A 22,805-nucleotide genomic window follows, 5' to 3' on the forward strand; every position below is an offset into this window, starting at 1 on the left:
GTACAGAAGTTTGAGAAATAGAAAATACCTTTCATGAATTAAATAGCTAGCCTTTTCAATTTAAAACAAATATTTCATTTAATCAGGCAGAATAATATTTTGCTCAATTAGAAAGTTGAGCTATAAAATATGATAAGTTTAAAATCAATTGAATAGAAGGGGAACTGCAAAATTAGATGATTCAACAGGGCTATTACAAAATGTATTTTTTTCTCTATTTTATTGTAAGCAATTGGCGAAAATTGGAAGGAGATACAAAATTATTAATGATTATTGATAAAAGTTATTTTTCTGAATACATTAATTTTTGTTTTTATTGAAGACAACGGGTCACCCGCCACCTTAAATCTGTCTTCTATTTAAGAAGAAAAATCTTGTTGGAAATTATCTATGGTAATGGTAATAATTATTACCCTACTCATATAAAATTAATGTTTTATTAGAAATGGTGCACTTACTTTGGTAATAGAGCTTCCAAGAGTTCGTCGTCATCCACGTTTGTAACAATTTGTTCAAGTCTCTTATGATCGATTGGTCCTTCATACAATTTCTCATCTATTCTATCCAGATGGCAATTGGCGTAAGCTGTTGATATGTGTACAAAAGCCTGGAAAGTGAGAAATCAAAATGAAAATATTTCTCCAGAGATAACATATTATTCTCTCTCTTAGAAAATTTTACTTGATATTTATTTGGTGCTCAGTATTAAAGGCCGGGACACACATATCCGCACCGAGCCCGCGCCGCGGCACGGCCGTATGACGGACGTACTACGGCGAGTGAGAAAACAAATGCTTTCAAACGTGTAGGGACACATACTACCGCACCGTGTCAGCACCGTCACCGTGTTTGATGCCCGAGCCGTGCCCGCGCCGTCACCGACTACTAGTTCAGTTTACTTTTTGACGGAGACGGTGCGGGCTCGTTTAACATAGAGGGTGAAAAACTTAATGATGAGATACGGAAATTTCCAGTTTTTTATTATCAAAGTGATGAGAAATATGGTTGAACGGAAAATAAGTTGAACCAAAAGTAAAAGTATAACCAAATAATAAGTCAAGCCAAAGGTATGATAGACATAATATGATAAATAATAAAATAAACAACAAAAAGTATAAAAGAAGGAGCCCGTGACTGTGTCTTCAATTTTAAATTTAAAACTAATTACGTTTAGATTCATGAGGCAGAAGATAACAATTTTATTGCTGATATATATTTCCGATACATGACTGATTGTGGTATTGTTATGCACCGAAATATATACCAGCACTATGATTCTCATCGTCTACAGGTAATTAGTTTAAAATGGCAAAATATAAATTTAAATCGGATGTAACGAGCTTTAATAGTGTTATATTATTAACAATAGTTTAACACATTCAGAAATCGGACCACAGTAGCACTACAGAACTGAGACACTGCTGTCGCACGGATACGTGTGCTCTCCTACCACCATCACCGTGTCGCGGACGTAGTTCGGCCGTACCTCGGCACGGGCTCGGTGCGGTTATATGTGTCCTGAGCTTTATAGGTGGTTGTTAAATTACTAGATAGAGATGTGTGGAATAAATTAGGATTTCAATTGAATTGAATTTGGATAATATTATTTTGAGTTTATTTTATAAGCATTTTCATTTGAGCTCTGAATGTATTTCACTCCCGTTGGCAGGCAAGAATTTTTTAAGCAAACAATTTTGTAATAATTAATTTTTTTCATATAATTTTATTATATGGTAAGAAATGTTCTGGTATTTCTACATAATTGAAAAAAAAATTGAACAAATAAAGTGGTACGGTATTGACAACATCAACGTCTTTTTCTTTCAAAAACTATTGTATTCAATGACCTTCCATATTAACTGTGTAATGGAATTATTTGTTATGTATGGTTATGTATATAATGTCATTGGATAAAACTCGATTTTATTTGATTTGATTTATTTTCAAGTGATAAGCTACTTTAAAAATAGTTTGAGAATTACAAATGAGATAATTGTTCAATTGTAATAACAAATCAAACTCAGTAGATAAAATAGAATATTGTCAAATATCTTGAGTAATAAAACTAAACTGAAACTAGAAATTAAGCTAATATTTTATTTTGTACATTAATTTTATTACTGCAGTGTATATTGTATTGTTTATCGATCTATTTTGTAATCTATGAGGAATAATTTGAATAGATGAGAAAAAACTAAAAACAATAAACCACTATCAGATAGTAATGCCAAAAGAGATGGAGTAAGGTATGTGAAAGAAAAAAGAGTTGAAAATCTAGCAATAATATACAATAATAAAAATCTAACATTAGCCTTATCTCGTATCAGGGCAGATCAGCTTGAAGATGAAGCTTAGAATAATAATACATCACAGGCTGGTTTCGATAGCCTACAGTGCCGGTTAGTGGGCTTTTTGTACAAAAAACACGTATTGAGATTTATTGGTAGTTATGCAACCATGAATCCTAATGCTGAGTAGCCAGCACTGCATTCTCCACTCTATTGTGAGCTTAGGTGGTACTTTATCTTGATAACAAAATTCATTCAAAACAAAATAACGAACCAAGGTTAAACAGAAAACAGAAGATGCTCTACTTGCTTGCTAGCATGTAAACTATCTAATCATAATTTGAATAAACTTTCACTAGTTATCCAATATCCAACTTTGGTCTAGAGGCACACCGGTTTGTTAACCCAAGACGATAATAATTTAAGAAAAGAACGACCGATATGTTGCTCCGTAACGATCGATAAGAAAAACTGTGACTTGTTTTCTCTTGTCTTTTTTTGTGATCGCCTAGCCCTATATTTATATTGGATGATATCATGCGTGAGCACAGTGATAACCAACAATCAAAATACTATTTAGAAGTGGGTAGGTAGGTAATAGAGCAAGTCGAAGGTAATTAATGAGCAAGTCCAAGTCTTGATATCATATTTTGGATAAATATTCCAGCTTCATGAATTATTTTATTCATATTACTTATCAGAGAATAACAAATTATTTGAATCGTTAGAATATTATAAAATAGAAACTTTATTTGTCACAAAAACAAACTTCAAAGATAAAAAATAACTTTCAAAACGATACAGTTTGGAAGTTATATGCAAGAACTTACAAAACACTAAATAATAATACCTAAAAAAACAAACAAAACCTACTCTAGAACATGGTACCGTACGCCACAGTGGAGTTGGTCAATTTCCACACAGAAAAAACTAAACAAGTAGAGGACACATTATATGAATTTTTTAAACTAACTATTTCATTAATTTAATTGTAATTTATCTAATATTTTGTGTAATTATTGATGTTGTAGTTTTAGTTTTTTGGGAAATATACATTTATTTTATTTATTTATTTAACTCTGTCTGATTTAGATTTACAGTATTATATCCTAGGTGATGAAACCTTACTACTGTAGCGTTTAATGCTAGTTCACGTCAAATTTTCACAAGTAGCATTTGATATTTTTTTTGAAACTTTTACAGATTTTTTTAAAGGTATTTTAATAGATCTGTGTTCCTGTTATTTTCAATGATTCTATACCAAACTATTTCATTTCTATTAGGGTACAGTGCTATCTCCAAAAGTCGAAGAGTAATTGAAATCAAATCAGTTGTGTTGATGTTATGGGTGGGGCTCTGTGATTGTAAATTTTTTCCTGTATTCTGTTCTTATTGTTGTGATTTGTTCATTGTTCATGTGTAACTCTTTGTATGGGGCATGGCCCTTATGACAAATAAAGTTTATTTATTAATAGATCAGTTCAATACTTGCGGTACTATGATTCCTTTTCTAAGAAGTTAGTAATGCGAACTTATTCGATTACCAACGTTACCTATTTCTCATAACAATTTTTATAAAATTCATATTGTATTATACCGTACATTACCTTGAGATTTTTCATGTCCTTAGCCAATGCCAGCATCTCCCTTGTTCCACGGATGTTGATGTTGAATGCAATTTTGAGTTTCTCGTCAAATCTGACAGTTGCGGCTCCATGAAAACGATTCCCACTTCCTGGATGATTTTCTCTCTGTCCTCAGGGCTGAGTCCCAGGCCGGGAGCAGCAATATCCCCGGGAATTCCACTGACTTTGTATCGGAATTTCGGGTATTCCTTCTCAACCACTGAGAATAGCTGACAAAAATAAAATATTCGATTAGTCATTGCGTTCTAATCTAAATGAAAATTGTGTAGACATATAATTAAAAAAAAAACTTCTCTAAACAAATCTAATAAAAATATATTTATCTCATTTATGTTAAGTTATATGAACTTTCCATTCTCATCTTAAGCCCGAATTCTTCTTTAAAAACTCTTCTGCTTGTAGCCAGAAACCCAGGTAGTATTATTATTATTATTATTAGCGTATGGCTTTTAATCGTGAGGAGATTCAAGGGTAGATCTACCTAGCCAGGTAGTTAAGCAAAGTTATAGAAAGTTTTCATTTAGTTACCTAAGATTCAGTTATAAGTACTACTTGATTGGTATTTAAATCAAACGGATCACTAATATTATTATCATGAGAAATTTATAAAAATGCTGCATTATTTATTCAATAAATGATATACAAATAAATAGAATGAATTATTTATCTAATTTTATGATTTGATATAAAAATTATTCTTACAAACTCAGTATTGGATAGGCTAATCGTAAAAATTAGAATTTATTAATCTCTATAACCACTTGACAAAAAATTGAAGATGTATAGTAAATATTCATTTTAAAAGATCATATGTTTATTCTTATCCCAATTCTGTTCTATTTTCTAGACTACTGTACTTTTAATAATAAAAATGTACACTAAATATTCATTTTAAAAGATCATATATGTTTATCCTTATCCCAATTCTGTTCTATTTTCTAGACTACTTTTGAAAATGTACTGTAAATATTCATTTTAAAAGATCATATGTTTATCCTTATCCCAATTCTGTTCTATTGCCTTTACTACTTTTCCAATTGTCACTTTTTCTTACCGGGTCATTGAATATTTCTTCCAGTCTCTGATCGAAGTTCTTTCCTTTCTTCTCTCGAATCAGAAGGTAGATATTCTTAATGTCAGGGCATGATCTCAACAGTTTCTCTGTGAGGACTTTTCCCATGAAACCGGTTCCCCCCGATATGAGTACAGAGGTGTCTTTGAAGACATCTGGCAATCCTCCGGGAGTATCCATAGTTTCTATCACCACTGAAACAAAAATGAATAATCTGTAAGAATTTTGAAACTGCTGAGATGATTCAGTCAAATTCAAAGTTTCTACCAAAAAAGTACGGCTTTGAAAAATTCAACTAGAAAATATGATTGTATTAGAATCATTGCAAGGTAATCAACTGTCATCCCATATACAAGCATCAAGAATCAAGTCATGAACATACATAAAGAGAAATTCAAAACCGTCGACTTGAATCTTAAGCCTTAATCTTAAATATTGAATCTTAAGTCGACTTAAGATGAATCGAAGGTGAATATTAGATGGACGTTTCTTGCATTATTTATTTTTATAAATTCCACAGTAAATTAGGAATTTTTTCTGGCTGTAATCCAGACCATGCCGATCGACAAAGTCAATCCCAGCATACAAGAATCAGGTCATACTGTATAATTTTCCAAAACATGGCCAAAAACTTCAGATCAATTACCTCTAAGCAAAACATAAGGAGATGAGAATTCATTGTTTTGATAGTTAAGCACTTCAATTTATTCTCAAGGAGTAGGTAGTAATTAAATAGGATATTAATACTGGAGCTTATCTTTGGCGGTGAATCGCAGGTGGATATTAGATGGATGTTTCTTGCATTATTTATTTTTCCTACAGTTACCTTGAAAAGTGACCATTCCTGCACTGATTACAGAACGCAAAGAATCACTTTTCCGCTCTAGTGCGCAAAGTATTACTTTGCGTACTCTTAATACTTTGCGTATTATCTTGCAGCTATCGCAATCAGCTGTTGACATTGTTGGCGTGTATTTTGAATGCAAATTTGTTCTATCTATATTTCTTCTGATTTTCAAATAAATGAGAACTCATTAAATTATAAATTTTGAATATTATTAATTATTCATTATTTCAAATAATATTTTTCTCATTCATAAATTTATTGGTTTAAAAATTATTTAGAAATTAAAATTTACTCAAATTTTCAAATAAATTGGATTAATTTAATTTTTAATTTGAATAAATTATTGACTATTAATTTTCAATTGGATTATCAAGTTTAAAATAAATTAAAGTTGTTATTAATAACAAAATATAGACAAACATTTGATGGTTTTCAGCCATCATTTTACCCATAATCAATCACTTCTCATATTCAATGGTAACTGTAGGAAAAATTAAATGTGAAATACGTGCACAAAGTTCCTCTGCTGCACTCAAGAAACCATTCCGCCCTCGCCTACGGCTCGTGCGTAAACGTTTCTTTCGGTGCAGCAAACTGTCACTTTGCGCACTAGTTGCACAAATAACTATTTATAGATTCCACAGTAAATTAGGAAATTTTTTACGCACTGAGAAACGTTTCTAGTGAGATTCGCTGTAATCTGTCAGCATTGATTGAATAAGAAGCAGTGATGTTTATTATAAGGAAAGCTGACTGTTTGTACTGTATCTCACGATAACAACCTATACATTGAATTACATAAAATCTTCATGCTGGAATAAGAGCTTAAGCCTCTAAACTTGTTCCAAAAATAGAAAAAAGATGAAAGTGACAATAAAAGAAGCCGAAGAGAGTGTGACGATTTTATGGAAGTTGCCTACAAATATCTCATTTCAGAAAATTGACCATTTATTTGAAAATGATTGTCTTTGTGGGTTGTTCGAACTGATGTTTGGTGCAGCTTAGAATAAATTGGCTGGTCTTTGAAAAGTGTTGAATGGATAATACTGCATTGGAATTATTCAATCCATCTGCCACAGGGACTCGCTTTTAAATTTATCTTATGATGCTTACTGTTCAGCTATTCTCAGCTTAGCCTTACATGTATAGTTGACTGTAAAGACTAATTTATTCAAAACATTCGAATCAAGATAGACTGCCAAGCTGCAGGATAACATATATTTTCAATTTGAACTAAAAAAGGGCAATTACGTCTTACTTAAGTTAGTTCTTCCGAGAATGGAATAAGATCAGACGAGTTCAAAATCGCTTGAAATGCTGTAGGTTTTTCATGAGAACATAAACAGGCCTACAATTTAATCACCATCCTTAAGCATAAAAAATAACCTTGTTCTATTATATATGCTATCATGTATGTCCGAAGTATCTTGTTATAAATAGGCCTGATATTTATTTATTCTTGTCTACGCATATTCATTTAAGTTCCGTGTGAACTGTTTATAAAACACAACATTTTTAAAAATATATTTATTCCCAGTTATCAGAAATGCTTTAATCTCTTTCCATACCATGTCTGTATCATAAATTATGTTGCAGTGACCTTGTTATGTTTATAGTTCAACGATCCAATAAACTTCTTTGATTCTTATCAAAGTTTTATGTCAGAGATTCTGATTTCCTTATAATTGTGGAGTGAATTAAAACATATCAGGTATTGGACTATTTCAACCAAAATTAGGGAGAGAAAAAGTTTTGGGTTTATCCTGTTGATTCTCTCCCAATCATTAATTTGATATTTTGATTGTGGCATGTAATGAATAAGTTACAAATAAAATAGAATTAGTTTCAGTATTGTTTACAATTATGGTATAGAAGTAGAAATACTGTATCTTGGATTATGAAACATTACTTTACAGAGTCGATACTTCCTTTATATCATCATTCTAAGAATGACAAAAAACTGCTGGAAGAAATTTCTCACTCAAGGCTATTCTACAGAGTGTAATAATAATGTACCACTGACATACTAGTAGCCCATACTAGCAGGCCAACAGCCCACAGACAGGCTGGCATGGGACTTGTTCCTGATGATTGTTTGACTAGATATCAATGCTTTGTTCCAAGTATAGATATCTACTAACTGAATCAAGGTTTTTTGAAAAAAAACTATCTTTCCTGTTCTGTGTGTTATTCAAAAAACAAGTTTAAGAGAACTGTTTATGTACATGTTCATCCTACAAAATAGTTTCTCTCGATGTTTACAATAAAAAATTATAATATGATTGTACTGTATAGATTATTGGTCCATCATCCGCCTTGTTCTCATCGTAGAAAGCTGATCACATAAATAATAATATTATTACTTAATATTTTCTACATTCACATCCAAACTTTTGTTCAATACTTTATAAAGCTCTACTTTTCTAGTAATATTGCCGTGATGTTAGTAAAAAATCATTGATAATTTTCCACTAATACAATTAAATTTAATCATAGAGTAAAATAGGCCTACGGGAGTAATACAATATAAATGAATGGGCCTGCAGGAGTATATTTACTCTATTGCTGTATTCTCGCATCAGAAGGGTCAAAATAGCGAATAGAATTATTTATTAGATTCATAATAGGAAATATAATTAGCGAAGTAGGCTTATACCGTACTAATTGGAAAAATACATTTTTCCAGAAAAATAATATTCAAATTTTATAACTTATCATGATCCTGAATAGTTTCAAGCTTACTTTTCTCCTTACTAATAAAATAATTCTTCTTTAACCTACTGGAGGTTATAGAAAGGAATTGCTTGAAGTCAGCAAATGTTGGCTTTCATTGTTTGCACTTTCCTACCGTATTCCATCAATATTAATTTTTTGACAGAGTGATTAGCAATTAGCATCATATTATTGAATTATAATAATACTTTCATTATGATATCAGATTACAATTTCAAACTTTTAATTATTTTCATAATAATAAATCTAATGAATCTTTCATTCATGTTTGTACCTAATAAAACAATCTATGTAGAAATTTAAACTATGGAGAAGCATGGTTATACATAGCATATATTGCTATCTGTATAACGCGAAATGGCACTGATTCATTTACTCACTCATTCATAATCAAAAGAACTAAAACTCTACTGGACCAAATAGTTCAAATTTGGCATGCTTATATTGTAGGTACTGTATATAGCATAGCAAGTACAACATTATTGGTTGCAACAATAGTGCTAGACTATTCTACAAACGGTAAATTAATACCAGCAAGCAATTATTTTTGAGTTTATCATAGAAACTGGCACTTTGAGCTAATTGAAATTTATTTATTAGTGAAGTGATTCACGTATATCTCGACGCTGCACTGAACTTGATAGTTGCTCAGATTGAAAGGACGTCGAGATTTTTAGTTGGCTTTGCCTTGTAGTGTGGTGTTTAGGTGCGCATACTTCCGCCATTCGGCTCACCCAAGCCGTTATTTGGTCTTCACATTGAAATAGAGATCCATGAAAACCGGAGTGAGTCAAAGTTATCACGAGATTGCTTGCAATACCGGTACCGTTATTGCGTTACTCATACTTGTTATTGAACAATCACGAGTTTCAATGCTAATCATTTTGCATCGCGAGTACAAAATTTATCCAGTTTGCGTAGGCTGAAGAATGATTTATTGGAGTACGGGTGGGCAATATGTAACGCCAGGAAGAATAATATTGACTCCCACTTTATGGAATTTAATTCATCCTCATCAAAATCACAACGACTATTTCCGCAATGCCCTCTTATTTCTTTATCTCTTATCTATGATGTGGTGTTGATTTAGTCCTGAAAGCATGTTTCTCATCACTGCTTTCAGTGGTATATAAATGTAACGCCATAAAGAATAATATATGGACTCCCACTTCATGTAATTAATTCATCATCATCAAAATCTCAACGACCATTTCCGTAATGCTCTCTGATTTCTTTATATGTTATCCGTCCATGTTGTGGAGTTGATTTAGTCCTGAAGGCATATTTCTCATCACTGTTCTCAGAAGAACAGTTCTGAGAAGGATGAGAGATACATCTGTTTTCTTTGGAGAAGAGTATAGGTACCTTTAAAATTTAAATAGGAGTGAGAATAAGAAAAAGGAGAAGGACGACTGTGATGAGGAGAGGAAGGGATAGGATGAGTAGAAGATTAATCCCTATTTTCTGATGAAGAGTGTAACTATAAAATTGGAGAAGGAGAAAAGGAAAAAGGAGGAGAAGAGGATGACGAAACAACTCAAAACGGAAACAGCTACAAAATCAATGAAAATAAATGAAAGTGATATATTTATGCTAGCCGGCAGGCACGCTTCGCTCGCCTTATTTCTTTAGTCAGGAGTCTCCGCCCCTAGATCACCGGTTCAAACATCCAGATATGAGACCAGCACCAGCAGATACGCTTCGCTCGCCAGCATTTTTCATTTGAGCTCACTTCCTTGAGTCAAATAATGAATAGAGACATTCAGACTTTACGCCAAAATTTACGGGGCTTTTTCGAGTTTTCCAGCATTTTTTTTGCGTTTTCTCAGCTTCAGATTTTTACAGCCTTAGATAGAGCATTTTACTGCGTTTTCTCAGCTTCAGCTTTTCGCAGATTTAGTCAATGAGTAAACATGTTGTGTCTAGAGTGCTTAAAAAGTACGTAAAAAACATAAAATCGGGGGTTTACCAGCGTTTTCTCCAGTTTAACGTTCCGTTTTTCTAGATTTTTCAAGTGAATTGGAATTTGAAAGGAAATTTTATGTATTATAAGTATTTAATGCGTTTTCCAGCATTTTCCTGCGTTTTCTCGGCTTCAGCTTTTAACAGATTTAGTCAATGAGTAAAAATGTTGTGTCTAGAGTGCTTTAAAATTACGTAAAAAACATGAAATCGGGGGTTTACAAGCGTTTCTCCAGTTTTTCTTTGCGTTCTTCTAGATTTCTCAAGTAAATCGGAATTTGAAAGGATTACATAATATGTATTGGAAGTATTTTACATGATCATTGTTTTATTTAATCTCAAATTTTCATCTACACTGAAATACTCTATGAATCTTACTTGGTCTACTGTTGGCCAGGTTCTCTCCTATTAACTTTTTTTGTCTGTTTTTATTGCGAAACACAAATTTCTCAGAATTCTTACTCGCTTCTTACGGCTCAATGAATTGGTGCAATCAATGAAAAAGTGAATCTCATTGTAGTAATGATTCTCAAATTGGGATGGCGAACAATGAAGGATATTACGAAAGTGGCCACCAATCTCAAACAAGTGACCTTCAGTTATGTTGATGTATTATGATTAGAGAACTGCGCTCAGACTTTTTTGGAGCGAAGAGATCATGATTATTGGTTTCGACTAATGCACTACAAATGATATACAATCACAGGTCAACGGATCACGTGCAATTAAAATACAATCGAGTTAGTACAATCATTCAACAGCTACCGTACTATTCATTTAACCAAATTTGCTGTACTCAGCAACTTTATTTATTTGGGAAGAATTGTATTGATTAGTGAACAATGCAATCAATTAGCATTGAATAATATCACTAGGCGCAAATTCCTTGTCAATGAAGCCTCTTGTTTGAAAAAATCAGCTAGAAGGAGAATGCACAAGAAACATATTTTGTATAATATTCCTAAAGCATAGAGAATAAATTCTCAGTGAATAGGTTCAAAAAATGTGTTTGAGAATTCATAGGTTTAAGGCTCATGAGGATGGTCAGAGTGGGGGTCTCTCCCATAATAAGTTGGGAGGAATTCCTCACAAATAATCATAAAAATAAATATGGCTTTAAAAAAATAGAATCAGAACTCTATACTTCGTTCAAATTAACTTCAGACTTGGGATGGACATGCGCAGTAGAGAAGGCAGACAGCGGCAGGGATACAACGGCTGCTATGTTGACGTTGTGTATTGGCCAGCGTTCTCTAATTTTCAGTGAGTATTCAAGCGTTCATGTTAAACTTAGGAAGTTTCCTCTCTGCAATCACAGACTCGACTGACTCTATTCGACAAATTGAAAACTTCGCTTCCACCTATGACTCAATCCATCACTGCAATTGGCTGATCTACCTTCATTTCTCTGCGCCGCAAATTCCTCCAAGTCTAAAGAAGATTTACACGAAGTATAGTAAAGTTTTATCACTTGGAGAATTTCTCAAATTTTGTTATAGCAACTAGTTTTATTTACAGATTGTTTTGTGAAGTTCATTCAAGGTCTGAACACGGAAATGGTGCATGACTCAGCACCACTCAGCATATTTTGAAATTATTGTGTCGTCTTGTAATTAAATTTCAAAAATATACCTTGCTTCTGAGAAATCTCTCATCATCTCAATTTCAACTTCCAACTTCATTGAACCTAATTTTGACTCATACAAGAAATGGAGAAAATATTTCATTTGCTTAGAAAGATTTCACAATAAGAAATCACCTTGAGAATTGGGCCTCCTAGAAGTGCTCGTTTGAACTAGTTTTTGTCATTTAGAAGACCTATTGGGCTATCAGTAAACAATTTACCAGTAACCTTATTATAAATTTTGAAATCAGTTGTTAGAATTTCGAGTCTATTGCTGAGGAAGGTCTATGTTATTATTAAGCGTTGCGTTGATTTGTTGCAACAATTATTTCGGGGTGTGGTGTTCGGTGCTTCATTATTATATTTCCGTTCTCAAGGCGATAATTGTTTCAAAATTTAAAACTATATGAGACACGCATGTAACATGCGTTCACGCACAACTTCTTTGAATAAAAAATAATTATTATTATTATTATAGAGCTGAATCCTCTCTCTAATGCCTCTGGCCAAACCTGTCTTCAACGGCGAAATAGTACATAATGCCGTAATTATGGGTCATTCATATTGCCAAGTCAAAAGTACAACAAAGTTCTTCACAAACTGTACTACACATGCGTGTGTTGAAAACTATTGAAAGGTACTGTATGAACTAAGAAACTAAGCAACTGTATTTGAACTTGCAAGTCGTTCCATACAATAGAACGATCTTAAGTAGCGTATAAGTTTTCTGTAGCATAACTTATTTCTATGGTTACATTCATCACACTAGCGTCTAGCGCAATATATGGCAAACACACACTAGCGCGACTCAAATCGAACGACTCCAGTCGCGGATACTTCAGCCTCTCGTACCATACCTTATGACTTGTGTTCCTCACTGTCACTACTCTAGATGCCAGTAACCAATTGATTTCTTTAAATTGTAATTTATTAGCAACTCATTTCTATTAAACTTTTTTGTGATGTTCGAGTTCAAGATTATTATTGTATAATATACAATTATAATAATATATTATATTATGAAGAATTTTGCTACTTTTCCAACAAACTTTATAATTAAACTCGTGCTCGTTCATGTTCAAGAGATTTCACGTCATGTCACAGCTTCTATGAGAATTATTGTAAATCATTGAATGTTATTTGTTAGTATAAGTTTTTTTGTGTAGTTGAGAAGTTGATATTGTGGTAATTATTCATATTGAATTAAAAAGACTAAGAAATTGTCAAAAACCACAGATTTATTGATACTTAGAAAGACCGGTTTCGGTTATTACACCATTGTCAATCTCTATCATTGAAATCTATAAGTATCAATAAATCTGTGGTTTTTGACAATTCCTTAATCTTTTTCATTCAATGTTAGTATAAGCATGTGCTGAATGATTCCCATTCTATCCTCACTGAATCATAGTGACTTGTCAAGTATTTTATTTTTACTTGAGTTTGGAGTCAATGATTATTAGAAAACAAAGCCTATCAAGAAATGTTTTGACAGGTTCATTGAAGTTCCTTGTTCTAGCCTACTTCCAATTCTATTATTAATAATCAAGAATTAATTATCCACTTGAAAACATATCACATTTTGCCATTCACCTTTGAGGTGCATAGGTTATAAGTTATTAAGCTCGGTAAAATCATAACTTGAATATCCAGGAAATACATTCGCATGCTAGATGGAAATGGAAATGGCATCCACTTCACATTTCACAGCACTTTTGACAAGGTGATGCATTAAAACTTACTTATCCAGCCTTCAGTTTGTATGAGATTCTTCGTATGATGCGATGCATCTTGCCATCATAACTTGCCATTACTGACATGCTCTTGCCGCAAGGTGATCCACTTGAGAGATGATAACAGCTCTACGCTCTTGTATTTGCTGTACCTCATAATTAATGTAGGAAGAGGCAAAGATCTGCTGATTGGTTCATTAAACAAAGGAGGTCTGTTCATTAAAACTTGAAATTCACGTTAGTTTAGAAATTCTCTCCAATACTTTTTATAAATCAGTTAGAAATCTTTTGCCTGATTAAAAAAATCAATTGTTTTTTCTAGGAATGATTCAAATAATCGTCATTTCTATATCTCTGTTTATTTATCTGTGACCTATTTAGAGCGGCTGTGAACAAGGTAAAAATCGCCATGATGATTGCCAACCTCCCAAATGGAGACGGTACTTAGAGAAGAAGAATATATCTTTGTTGATGACATTCATTTAGCTCTTTGCTCTCATTTTCCTAGATTTCCCTTTCCACTAGTAGGAAAAACTAACACCTCTTCCGAAACTTTTCTCAGCTAGTGGGTAACTCCATAGAATAACGATACCGTTAACTTTTATTATTTGTTTCTTTTAATACTTAAGTTACTGGTGCCCGGTGTCATGCATTCCCCTGCATTCATTCATTGATAACTCACTTTCTTAAATCTTGCACTGCAATATTTAGCATTTTTGTCAAATTTTAAAAATTTCACACTTTTATAAATGCACGTCAAGGGATGAAATGTACTGTATTGTCTGGGGACTGGCTACAGTGATTGCACTGCAATTAAAGTGGTTGATTCGCTCCATATCAATCAATCAATCAAAAGTATTATTCGTTTTCGAACATATTTCATACAAATAGAGTTACTATCCAGGTATCGACATTTGGAAACAATATAACATTCAAATAATTGACCGAGCGAAGTGAGGTCTAAGATTCAAGTCCACGGTTTGGCATTTCTCTTAATGTTTAAATGTTTATATGTTTTTATGTTGCGCATTTACGGCGAAACGCGGTAATAGATTTTCATGAAATTTAACGGGTATGTTCCTTTTTAAATTGCGCGTCGACGTATATACAAGGTTTTTGGAAATTTTGCATTTGAAGGATAATGTAATAGGAAAAAGGAGCTTCCTTCATACGCCAATATTGGAGTAAAAATCAGACTATAGAATTATTCATCATAAATCAGCTGCCTAGTGGACTATAATACTACCCGTTCAAAAACATCGAACATCTTGAAAATGTATTTTTCCATCAACGTTGTAGACAGTTCCAGCCAGACCTGATAACAGCGTTCACACTCACATTCCGGGACGACACGTCACGGTACGATAGGACAGAATGCTCTCCTAAAAATTATTTAGGATTTTTTCTAGACATTTTAAATTGATAAATTATTCATTAATTTTTGAGAAAACATAACAACAGGTCAATGTAACTTACTGAGCGCAAGGTCTACTGTTCACAGAACTACTAGTATAAATATATGACACTATTGACAATATTACTCAACAAGACACAATGCTGTATGTAACTTAATAGCAATAATTAACAGAACAATTTATAGTAAATAATTAATCAGAAAACCCGTAAGGAATGACTAGCAGAATTAATTATGCATGACTAGAAAAATTAAACTTTAGCTAATGATGATTCATTCTGACCAGCAATCAAACTCTGTAACGAACACGTTCATAAAAAATATATTAATTCATAATTATAAAATATTGTGGCAGAGAACTCATTCAGACAAAACATAACAATTTCAGTAGAGATTTTCATCATTATCGTATCCATATTCAAGATTATATTTAGAAAAATTATCTGTATTTGACCTTGATACAAGTTATAAGTTCGTTATCATGGATCTGATAAATAGGACGTTTTTCACATAAATATAAACATTATGAATCATTTCTGCTGAGAAATTTGACAACAATATCATTATTTTATCTTGATTTTGAACTACATTTTGTATATATTTCGTAATGAATCGACGTCTAGAACTCTGATAAATATTCGCTCCATATAAGTTATTTGTGAAACTACATTACGAAATAACATTTCTGGTTTACGAATTAGATTGATCTGTGTTTGTACACAGCTTTTAAAAATATTTATGAAACTGATATTATAGAGTAGTAATCGATACTCTACGATTGAAGAAATATATTCTCACTATCGGCATTTTTTATCGTAGTATACTATGTCATAGTTCTCAACAAACCAAAATTAATTCCATTTAAAAACTCATTAGACCTCAGGTAGAACATGTTTTGCAGGCCAAAAAGTCTATTGCACTTCTTATGACCACTGCCTCCAATTATTATATACTCCTTTGATCGCACTTAGAAGCTAAATTATGAAGCTGCAGTTGTAGATCACAATCACAAATCTACTCTGTTAATTGACTTAATAAGAGACGTTTATCTTTTTCATGATAGGGGTTACAAACATAATGAACATTTGATTATTGGCATTTGGACATTCCTTAAAATTTGCCACTACATTTTTTTCTATAATTAGCATTAAAATAAATACAAAAACACAGGGGTCTTGTTGAAAATAGTTCAATATTTAATATTACTTTGATAGTTCTATATTCACAATTATTGTGACATTTTCCCAAGATAACAGTGCTAGTGGTGTAGAGCTCAAATGAAAATCGGACATCGACCTGAGAAACATACTGGAGGATCAGAAATATTTCAGTTCTGCTATTTGATACTTATTTTCCCCTCGTCTAATTTCTTTGTTCCTTATCTTATTGATTGTAGTCTCCTTCTGAGACAATCAGTAAGTGATGAATGATGGGAAAATGGTTGAATTATACAACGCGAAAAGCATGTGACTGATTACAGCTCAGTACACGAATATCGCAGTAGGCTGGGGTTGAGTCGAAGGACGAATAAATTTGATTGCCTTTTTCCTGAAGAAAAACCGGTTTCACAGAATTCACTTTAATTGCAAAGAAGCGTTGAATAGTTTCCACGAAAAAATAATCCAATTTTTAGCCGATCGAAAAAGCTGAGTGGTATCAAAATAATTGGCACAGTAAAAAATATCAAGGAATCTGCCCAAAAGTGTTTGAAATGGACAGTGATTGTAGAATTGGTAGAAAGCAGGATTTGTGATTTGTAGAAGTTTAGAAACTTGATTGAGATGGAGAAGTAATTGTAGCTGTCTTGCAGCTAGTTTGAACTTTTGCACAGTAGTAAATAAATATGATTGATTTGTGAAATGTATAGTTTGCAACCACCCTCTACCCTTCTACACTCTTCTACCCTCCTCCATTGAATAATTGAAATTTTTACAAATGCAATAGGTTTTTCACGACATGGCAAGAAATCAATCAATCTAGCATAATATTGTAAGCATTATATAGCCTAAAGAATTATTACAAATTATTTAGAATGTTATTAGAGTATATTAGCATCATGTACAGCATCAAAAAACTGGATAAAGCGAATATAAGTTAAGCTTAATAGGTACCTATTTATTAAAAGGTGTTAAAAGACAGCAGTGAACAGAACTAAAATAGAATGCAAATAATTCGCATTCATAATAGATGATAATTTATTTCATTTGAGAGTTTCATTGCATTTCTCATGTTTAGGATTATAGTTGGAGAACTGTTAATGGATCATGGAAATTAATTACCTCGATGACGACTCTTTTGAATGGCTGGCTCTCTTGACTGAATAGCAGCATAGAGAAAAGATAGCATAGGATAATATAACTTTTTATTTCTTCTCTATTATAGTAGCTTCTACTTGATCTTACTGTATTCTTTTAGTGAAAATCTCAATGATAGTAATATAACCAAGATCATTTTAGTGAAAAGTGTAATAAGTTGATGAGCGAGCTCAGTGTAATCTTTGAACATTTTGTTCGGAACGCCCCTCCCCACAAGCCTACTAATGATAGGGGATGGAGAACTGAATTGAATTTTCATAAATTATTATTGCATAGATGTGATTCAGTTTTTTTTCTAATTTGATCTGTATTATATTAATGTAATCATGGGCATTGGAAAATTGTAAGTAAGTTAGATAATTTGAGACATTAGTCATAGATTCACAAAGAGCCCATTTGCTCAGAAATTTATTTTCAAAATTATATGCTTAGAAAAATCTATCAAATAAATGAGTTCAGAATAAACCAGTTGACCTTGATAATGTCAAGACCTATTTCGACATTTAGATTACTTTCCCCGTACTTTTTACATGAATACATTGCCATTGTTGTCATTGTTTGTACGCAATGGCTTATGCAATATATCAATTAATAGCTTGCTATAGAACGAAGAGGTACTCGAATAAAGAAGCACTATTATTTAAAATTTAGCAGCTTTAATTTGCATCAATAGTTTGTTGACATAGACATACAGCTCTGCTAGATAAGGTACTAAAGTTATACCGAAACTAAATCCTTTCCATGCCTATATTTGGCAAACATTCGTTGAATAGTATATGTGTTTAATCGTTAATTCAATTTCTCGTTGAAAACTCAAACATAATGTAGGTCATCAATAATTATTGGTTTGTGAATTATTTTGAGCAATGATAGGCTAAGCCGTCATCAATTCATTTTCATATATATTATTCTTCAACGTAAATTGTACAACATAGTTCTTCAACATTCTTCAACTTAGAACATTAGGGCTTATAAAAAGCGTGTGACTAAATTATTGTTAACAAACTAATTTTCCAGATTTATGAATCATATTGAGGAGCGGTTGGTACCAGAGAGTATAGAATGTAAGAATGTAATATTACATTCTATCCTCAGTGGTTGGTTCCGTACTTAGAAAGTATCTTGATTTTCAATTAGCAGTCCCCTTTCTTTTCAGCAAAGAGCGAAAAAGTCTCAGGAAGAATAGAATAAATGAAAAATTATGCTCAAATAATGCTCATTCGATACACTTTCATAATATTAAGGTAAGGTTCGCATAAAGGAGGTTTGATAAATAATTTAAACTGGCATTGGTTCTAAAAATAGCTCTCCTTGAATCGATGTTGGTTGACAATATTTGCCTACATTCAATTCAACAAACTTTGCTTCTTAGTAATTGAATAATGGAATATGCTCAACATTGTGTGAACAGTTGACTTGAAATATGTGCAAATAATATAACAGGAAGTTCGAATAAAAATCTATGAAACGAATGCCAAGGTCATTGGGATTTTACATTCGAGAACAACTTCCACTCAGTTAACTTGATGTAAGAACGGATTGAAAAAAGTAAGCTGGTATAGGCAAAACATGCGTTTCGTTTAGTCCGAAACCTGTATTTCTAGCAGCAAATGAGCAGTGGGTCTGGATCTGGAAGTGCAATGTCACGGCCAAGTTGATACAGGTTGAGTTACTTTGTTCAAAGTTTGAAATTGATAGCCAACGAAAGAAAGAGTATCTAAGATAGAGATAGAGTGAGAGTGACCACAAGACAGGATTTTATCCTCACTGATGATACGAGTATACAGACATGTAATGATAATGTCAATACCCGTTTCATAGGAGAAGACTCTGTTTCTTTGTTTTCAACGTGGAAATTACGCTCTTCATTCGGCCATGTTTCATTTGGCAAGGAGTTTTTCACATCATTACATGTTGTTCGTGTCCTTAAAATGGATTCACACAAAGACGGTTATTCCAGTTGCATGTGTTCTCGTCATCAACCGTTCTTCTTATTTCTCATAATATGTTTTTGTGATCTAATTATTCTCTTAAGATTTGAAGGTTTTTGAAAGTGTGGAGAGAAAATGGAGATAATGTTGAATGATAATTTATGTCAGATGAAGGAGGTGGAGGGGGAGGAGAAGGGATCAATAGAAGATTACCGGTACCTGCAATCTGGAGTTCAGTCACTCATAATGACCTATCCAAGAATAGAATTTCCCAATTTTTAAAGAAACGAGCACACGATCTTTAGATGCATCAATTTTCACATTAAAATGCATTTTTTGAAACTTGGATTGAAATACAGTATTGACAATATTCACGAGTTAAAGCGATCCGTACCTTTCAAAAGGAAACAGTATTTTGTCTCGAACAATTTGTCAAACCATTTGGGAATATTATTCGACTATCAATGAATTATAGAGGAAATATATATTTCCAAAAACTTCACTTATCAATTTCTTGGGAACTGTCTTTTGGTGAGATGAATAATCAAACTTCAAGAAAGCCGATCCTGTTGAATGGGAGACCGGAGACTTGCAATCTAGTGATCGGAGAATCATTGGATTAGCAATCCTTCTGCTCTTTGTTCCAACGTTCCAAACACCAATAAACACAACCAATAGTCTGCTACTCAGTCTACATATTTTGAGAAACCATTCTTTATAAGAATTAAACCGGAGTTGAAAAACTTTATTTCCATCTGGTTTATGAGATGTGTATGAGATTCAATTTTATGATATTCATCTTCACCTTCGCATTTCTTATCAAACTCTATTTTCTCCTTAGTTATCTTTCAAGTGATTCATGATCATTTTTCATGCTCTCTTTTCAAGCTGGAAATATTTTACAAAACTGTATCCTGATGTATCAAGTAACTTACTATCTAAGATTATCTCATTCATATTCAAGATTGTTTTATTATTCAGAGCTGTGTAATAGGAAACTCAAAGTGTATCTGTCATGTCAGACTGTTTATTTATTTCGAGTTACAATTGGCATTCAAGTAGAGTACTCTACACGTAGACCGTGACACTTAAGTACAAGATGTTGAATGACTCTGCTTCTGTGATTTATTCAAGATCAAGATTTTGTGGTACCGTACTTACGTGGAATTTAAATTATACCACTATGAATCCAAATGTGGTATTTCCTAGTCAAAGTAATATAGGTCCTGATATTCCCACGGTAGCTTTTGAAGAAAACCATGAATAGAAGTACTTTTTTCGTATTTATGTCTAAAGGAAATAAACTGATTTTTCATTTTATTTTAAAACATCATTAATTAATCGATAAATTTATTAATTATAACTATTATTTTCGCAGTAACTTGCAATCGCAGTAGATCAAATTTAATAAGATATTGATGTTTTTTCCGACAGTATTTTGAAAAAAATTCATCAGTGGATGCCATAGGCCTCAAAGTATTTCAAACAAAGGGTTCAATTATTATTCCTGAACAGGACATTGACAATGATCTTGACGATGGACTTTAAAGAGGGAAATAGTGGTTTATAAGATACGAAGGAGATTGACATCAGTTAAGAAATGTTATGGAATAGGTTTGTATATAGTGTTATGTCTCAAGTTAGTGATTGAGCAATCTACATTGTCTTCCACGACAGGAGAATCATTTTAATTATGTTCGAAGCAAGTAAGAGATCTTCACTCAGATTTTCCACCTCTTTATCTCTTAGTGTAGACCTGCATTCTGCAAGCGGGGAAATAATTGAAATGCCTCAAATACTAAACTTCTATCAATTTTCTATTGTTGCTATTAGCTTGGAAAAATAGAGCACAAGTAGAATATACTTTATAGTCTCAGCATTCAGTCTTGAGTCTTACCAAGAGTACTTCATGTACTTCATGTCCAAGGTACGGTACTATATGTACCTGCTACAGTTTAAAATCAATGGGAATTCCGAATAGTTAAATTATGGGCCCTAGCTGCTATGTTTCATTCAACATATAATAGGTTGTCATCTTTAAATTGTTCTCTTCCTATTTTGATATTTTTGAAACAGCTCATCTATTCTAGCCACAGCATAAGTATATTATAGTTGTTTTTTTAAATATAAATTCAATTAAATCGAAATAAAACTAGACTATGTTACGAAAAACTTCAATCTCGAAAGGTATTTGTTCCACTTCATCTAATATTCTAATATCGTTTCTATTTTATGGAATGAAGGTCCAAAATTTTCTTTTGAACCCTTTTCGCATCAAAATTAATGACGTTACCTATAAAATCATTTTACTATTATTTTCGCAATGTTGATCAATGAAATATAATGAGCACCGCCAGCAATGATATTGAATGAATGTGTTTATTATCATTGTTTCAATTAAAAAATAATTAATTGAAACTTGAAAATCACTTTTCAATCAACGACTCCTGTAACAATTTATAGTTTTTAAATATTGGATCTTTTCACATAAGTATTTTGGTTTTGTCTATAAAGTATAACGCACTGATAAATAGGTTTACTTTACAGCAATAGATAAAAATTTTGTTGAATTTTGTACTCACTGATGTCTTATCCACAAAGTGAAACACAACGGCGTCGCTAGGCAATTTGCACTACAATGTTTGTCCAACAGAGAATGAACGAAGTATAGTGGTCCGATAGTGAGTCCGAACGTAAACAAGCGCGTAACTGAACTGAACTGATCAACTGATCACCACGCGAGTGGACTGATGGAGACTGACTGACTACTATGAAAGAGAAGAATGTTAGAGTGAGGATGCGGACTTGCGAGCAGAGCAGGGCAAGTGGCAAGGACGCAGCTGAAACTGAAGCACTCCCCGATTCGCTCAACAGGTGCCTTTCAGACGCTCTTCACCCCCTCCACCTCGCCCCTCATCACCACTTCCTTGCCGAGGTACATGAACCAGACACCAGTCCCCTGGGTGAATCTCGAATCTTGCACTTGGACAACCTGAAAATCAAAATCGAGTTTGACAATATTAAAAAAACTCCGGATAAATACGCTTCCGGGAATAGAAAAAACTAAACAATTAGTTTCTCGATCAACCAAAATCTGGATTCGAAGTGTATTCGAAGAATCTGGTTTCGAAGTGTAGCATGATTGGGTGATATTTTTTTGTGACTTGAAATCTATATTGAATGGAGGTAATAATATCTAATAAAAATCTTAAATAAATGCTGTAAATCACCCCGAAGACT

The 22,805-nt window shown here is 32.7% G+C and overlaps 1 protein-coding gene across 1 annotated transcript in view; it reads right to left on the bottom strand.

Annotated features, from left to right (window-relative positions):
* The window catches only part of LOC111057305 (fatty acyl-CoA reductase wat), a 28,771-nt gene extending 6,357 nt beyond the window's left edge, over nucleotides 1–22,414 (bottom strand). Inside the window, 5 exon segments of the mRNA XM_039423033.1 lie at nucleotides 459–607; nucleotides 3,896–4,008; nucleotides 4,011–4,143; nucleotides 4,989–5,200; nucleotides 22,148–22,414. Coding sequence (XP_039278967.1) covers nucleotides 459–607; nucleotides 3,896–4,008; nucleotides 4,011–4,143; nucleotides 4,989–5,200; nucleotide 22,148 — 608 coding nt within the window. The 5' untranslated portion in view covers nucleotides 22,149–22,414.
* Between the last annotated feature and the right edge of the window lie 391 nt (nucleotides 22,415–22,805).

Source organism: Nilaparvata lugens, chromosome 3, assembly GCF_014356525.2.
Source record: "Nilaparvata lugens isolate BPH chromosome 3, ASM1435652v1, whole genome shotgun sequence".
Lineage (NCBI taxonomy): Eukaryota > Metazoa > Arthropoda > Insecta > Hemiptera > Delphacidae > Nilaparvata > Nilaparvata lugens.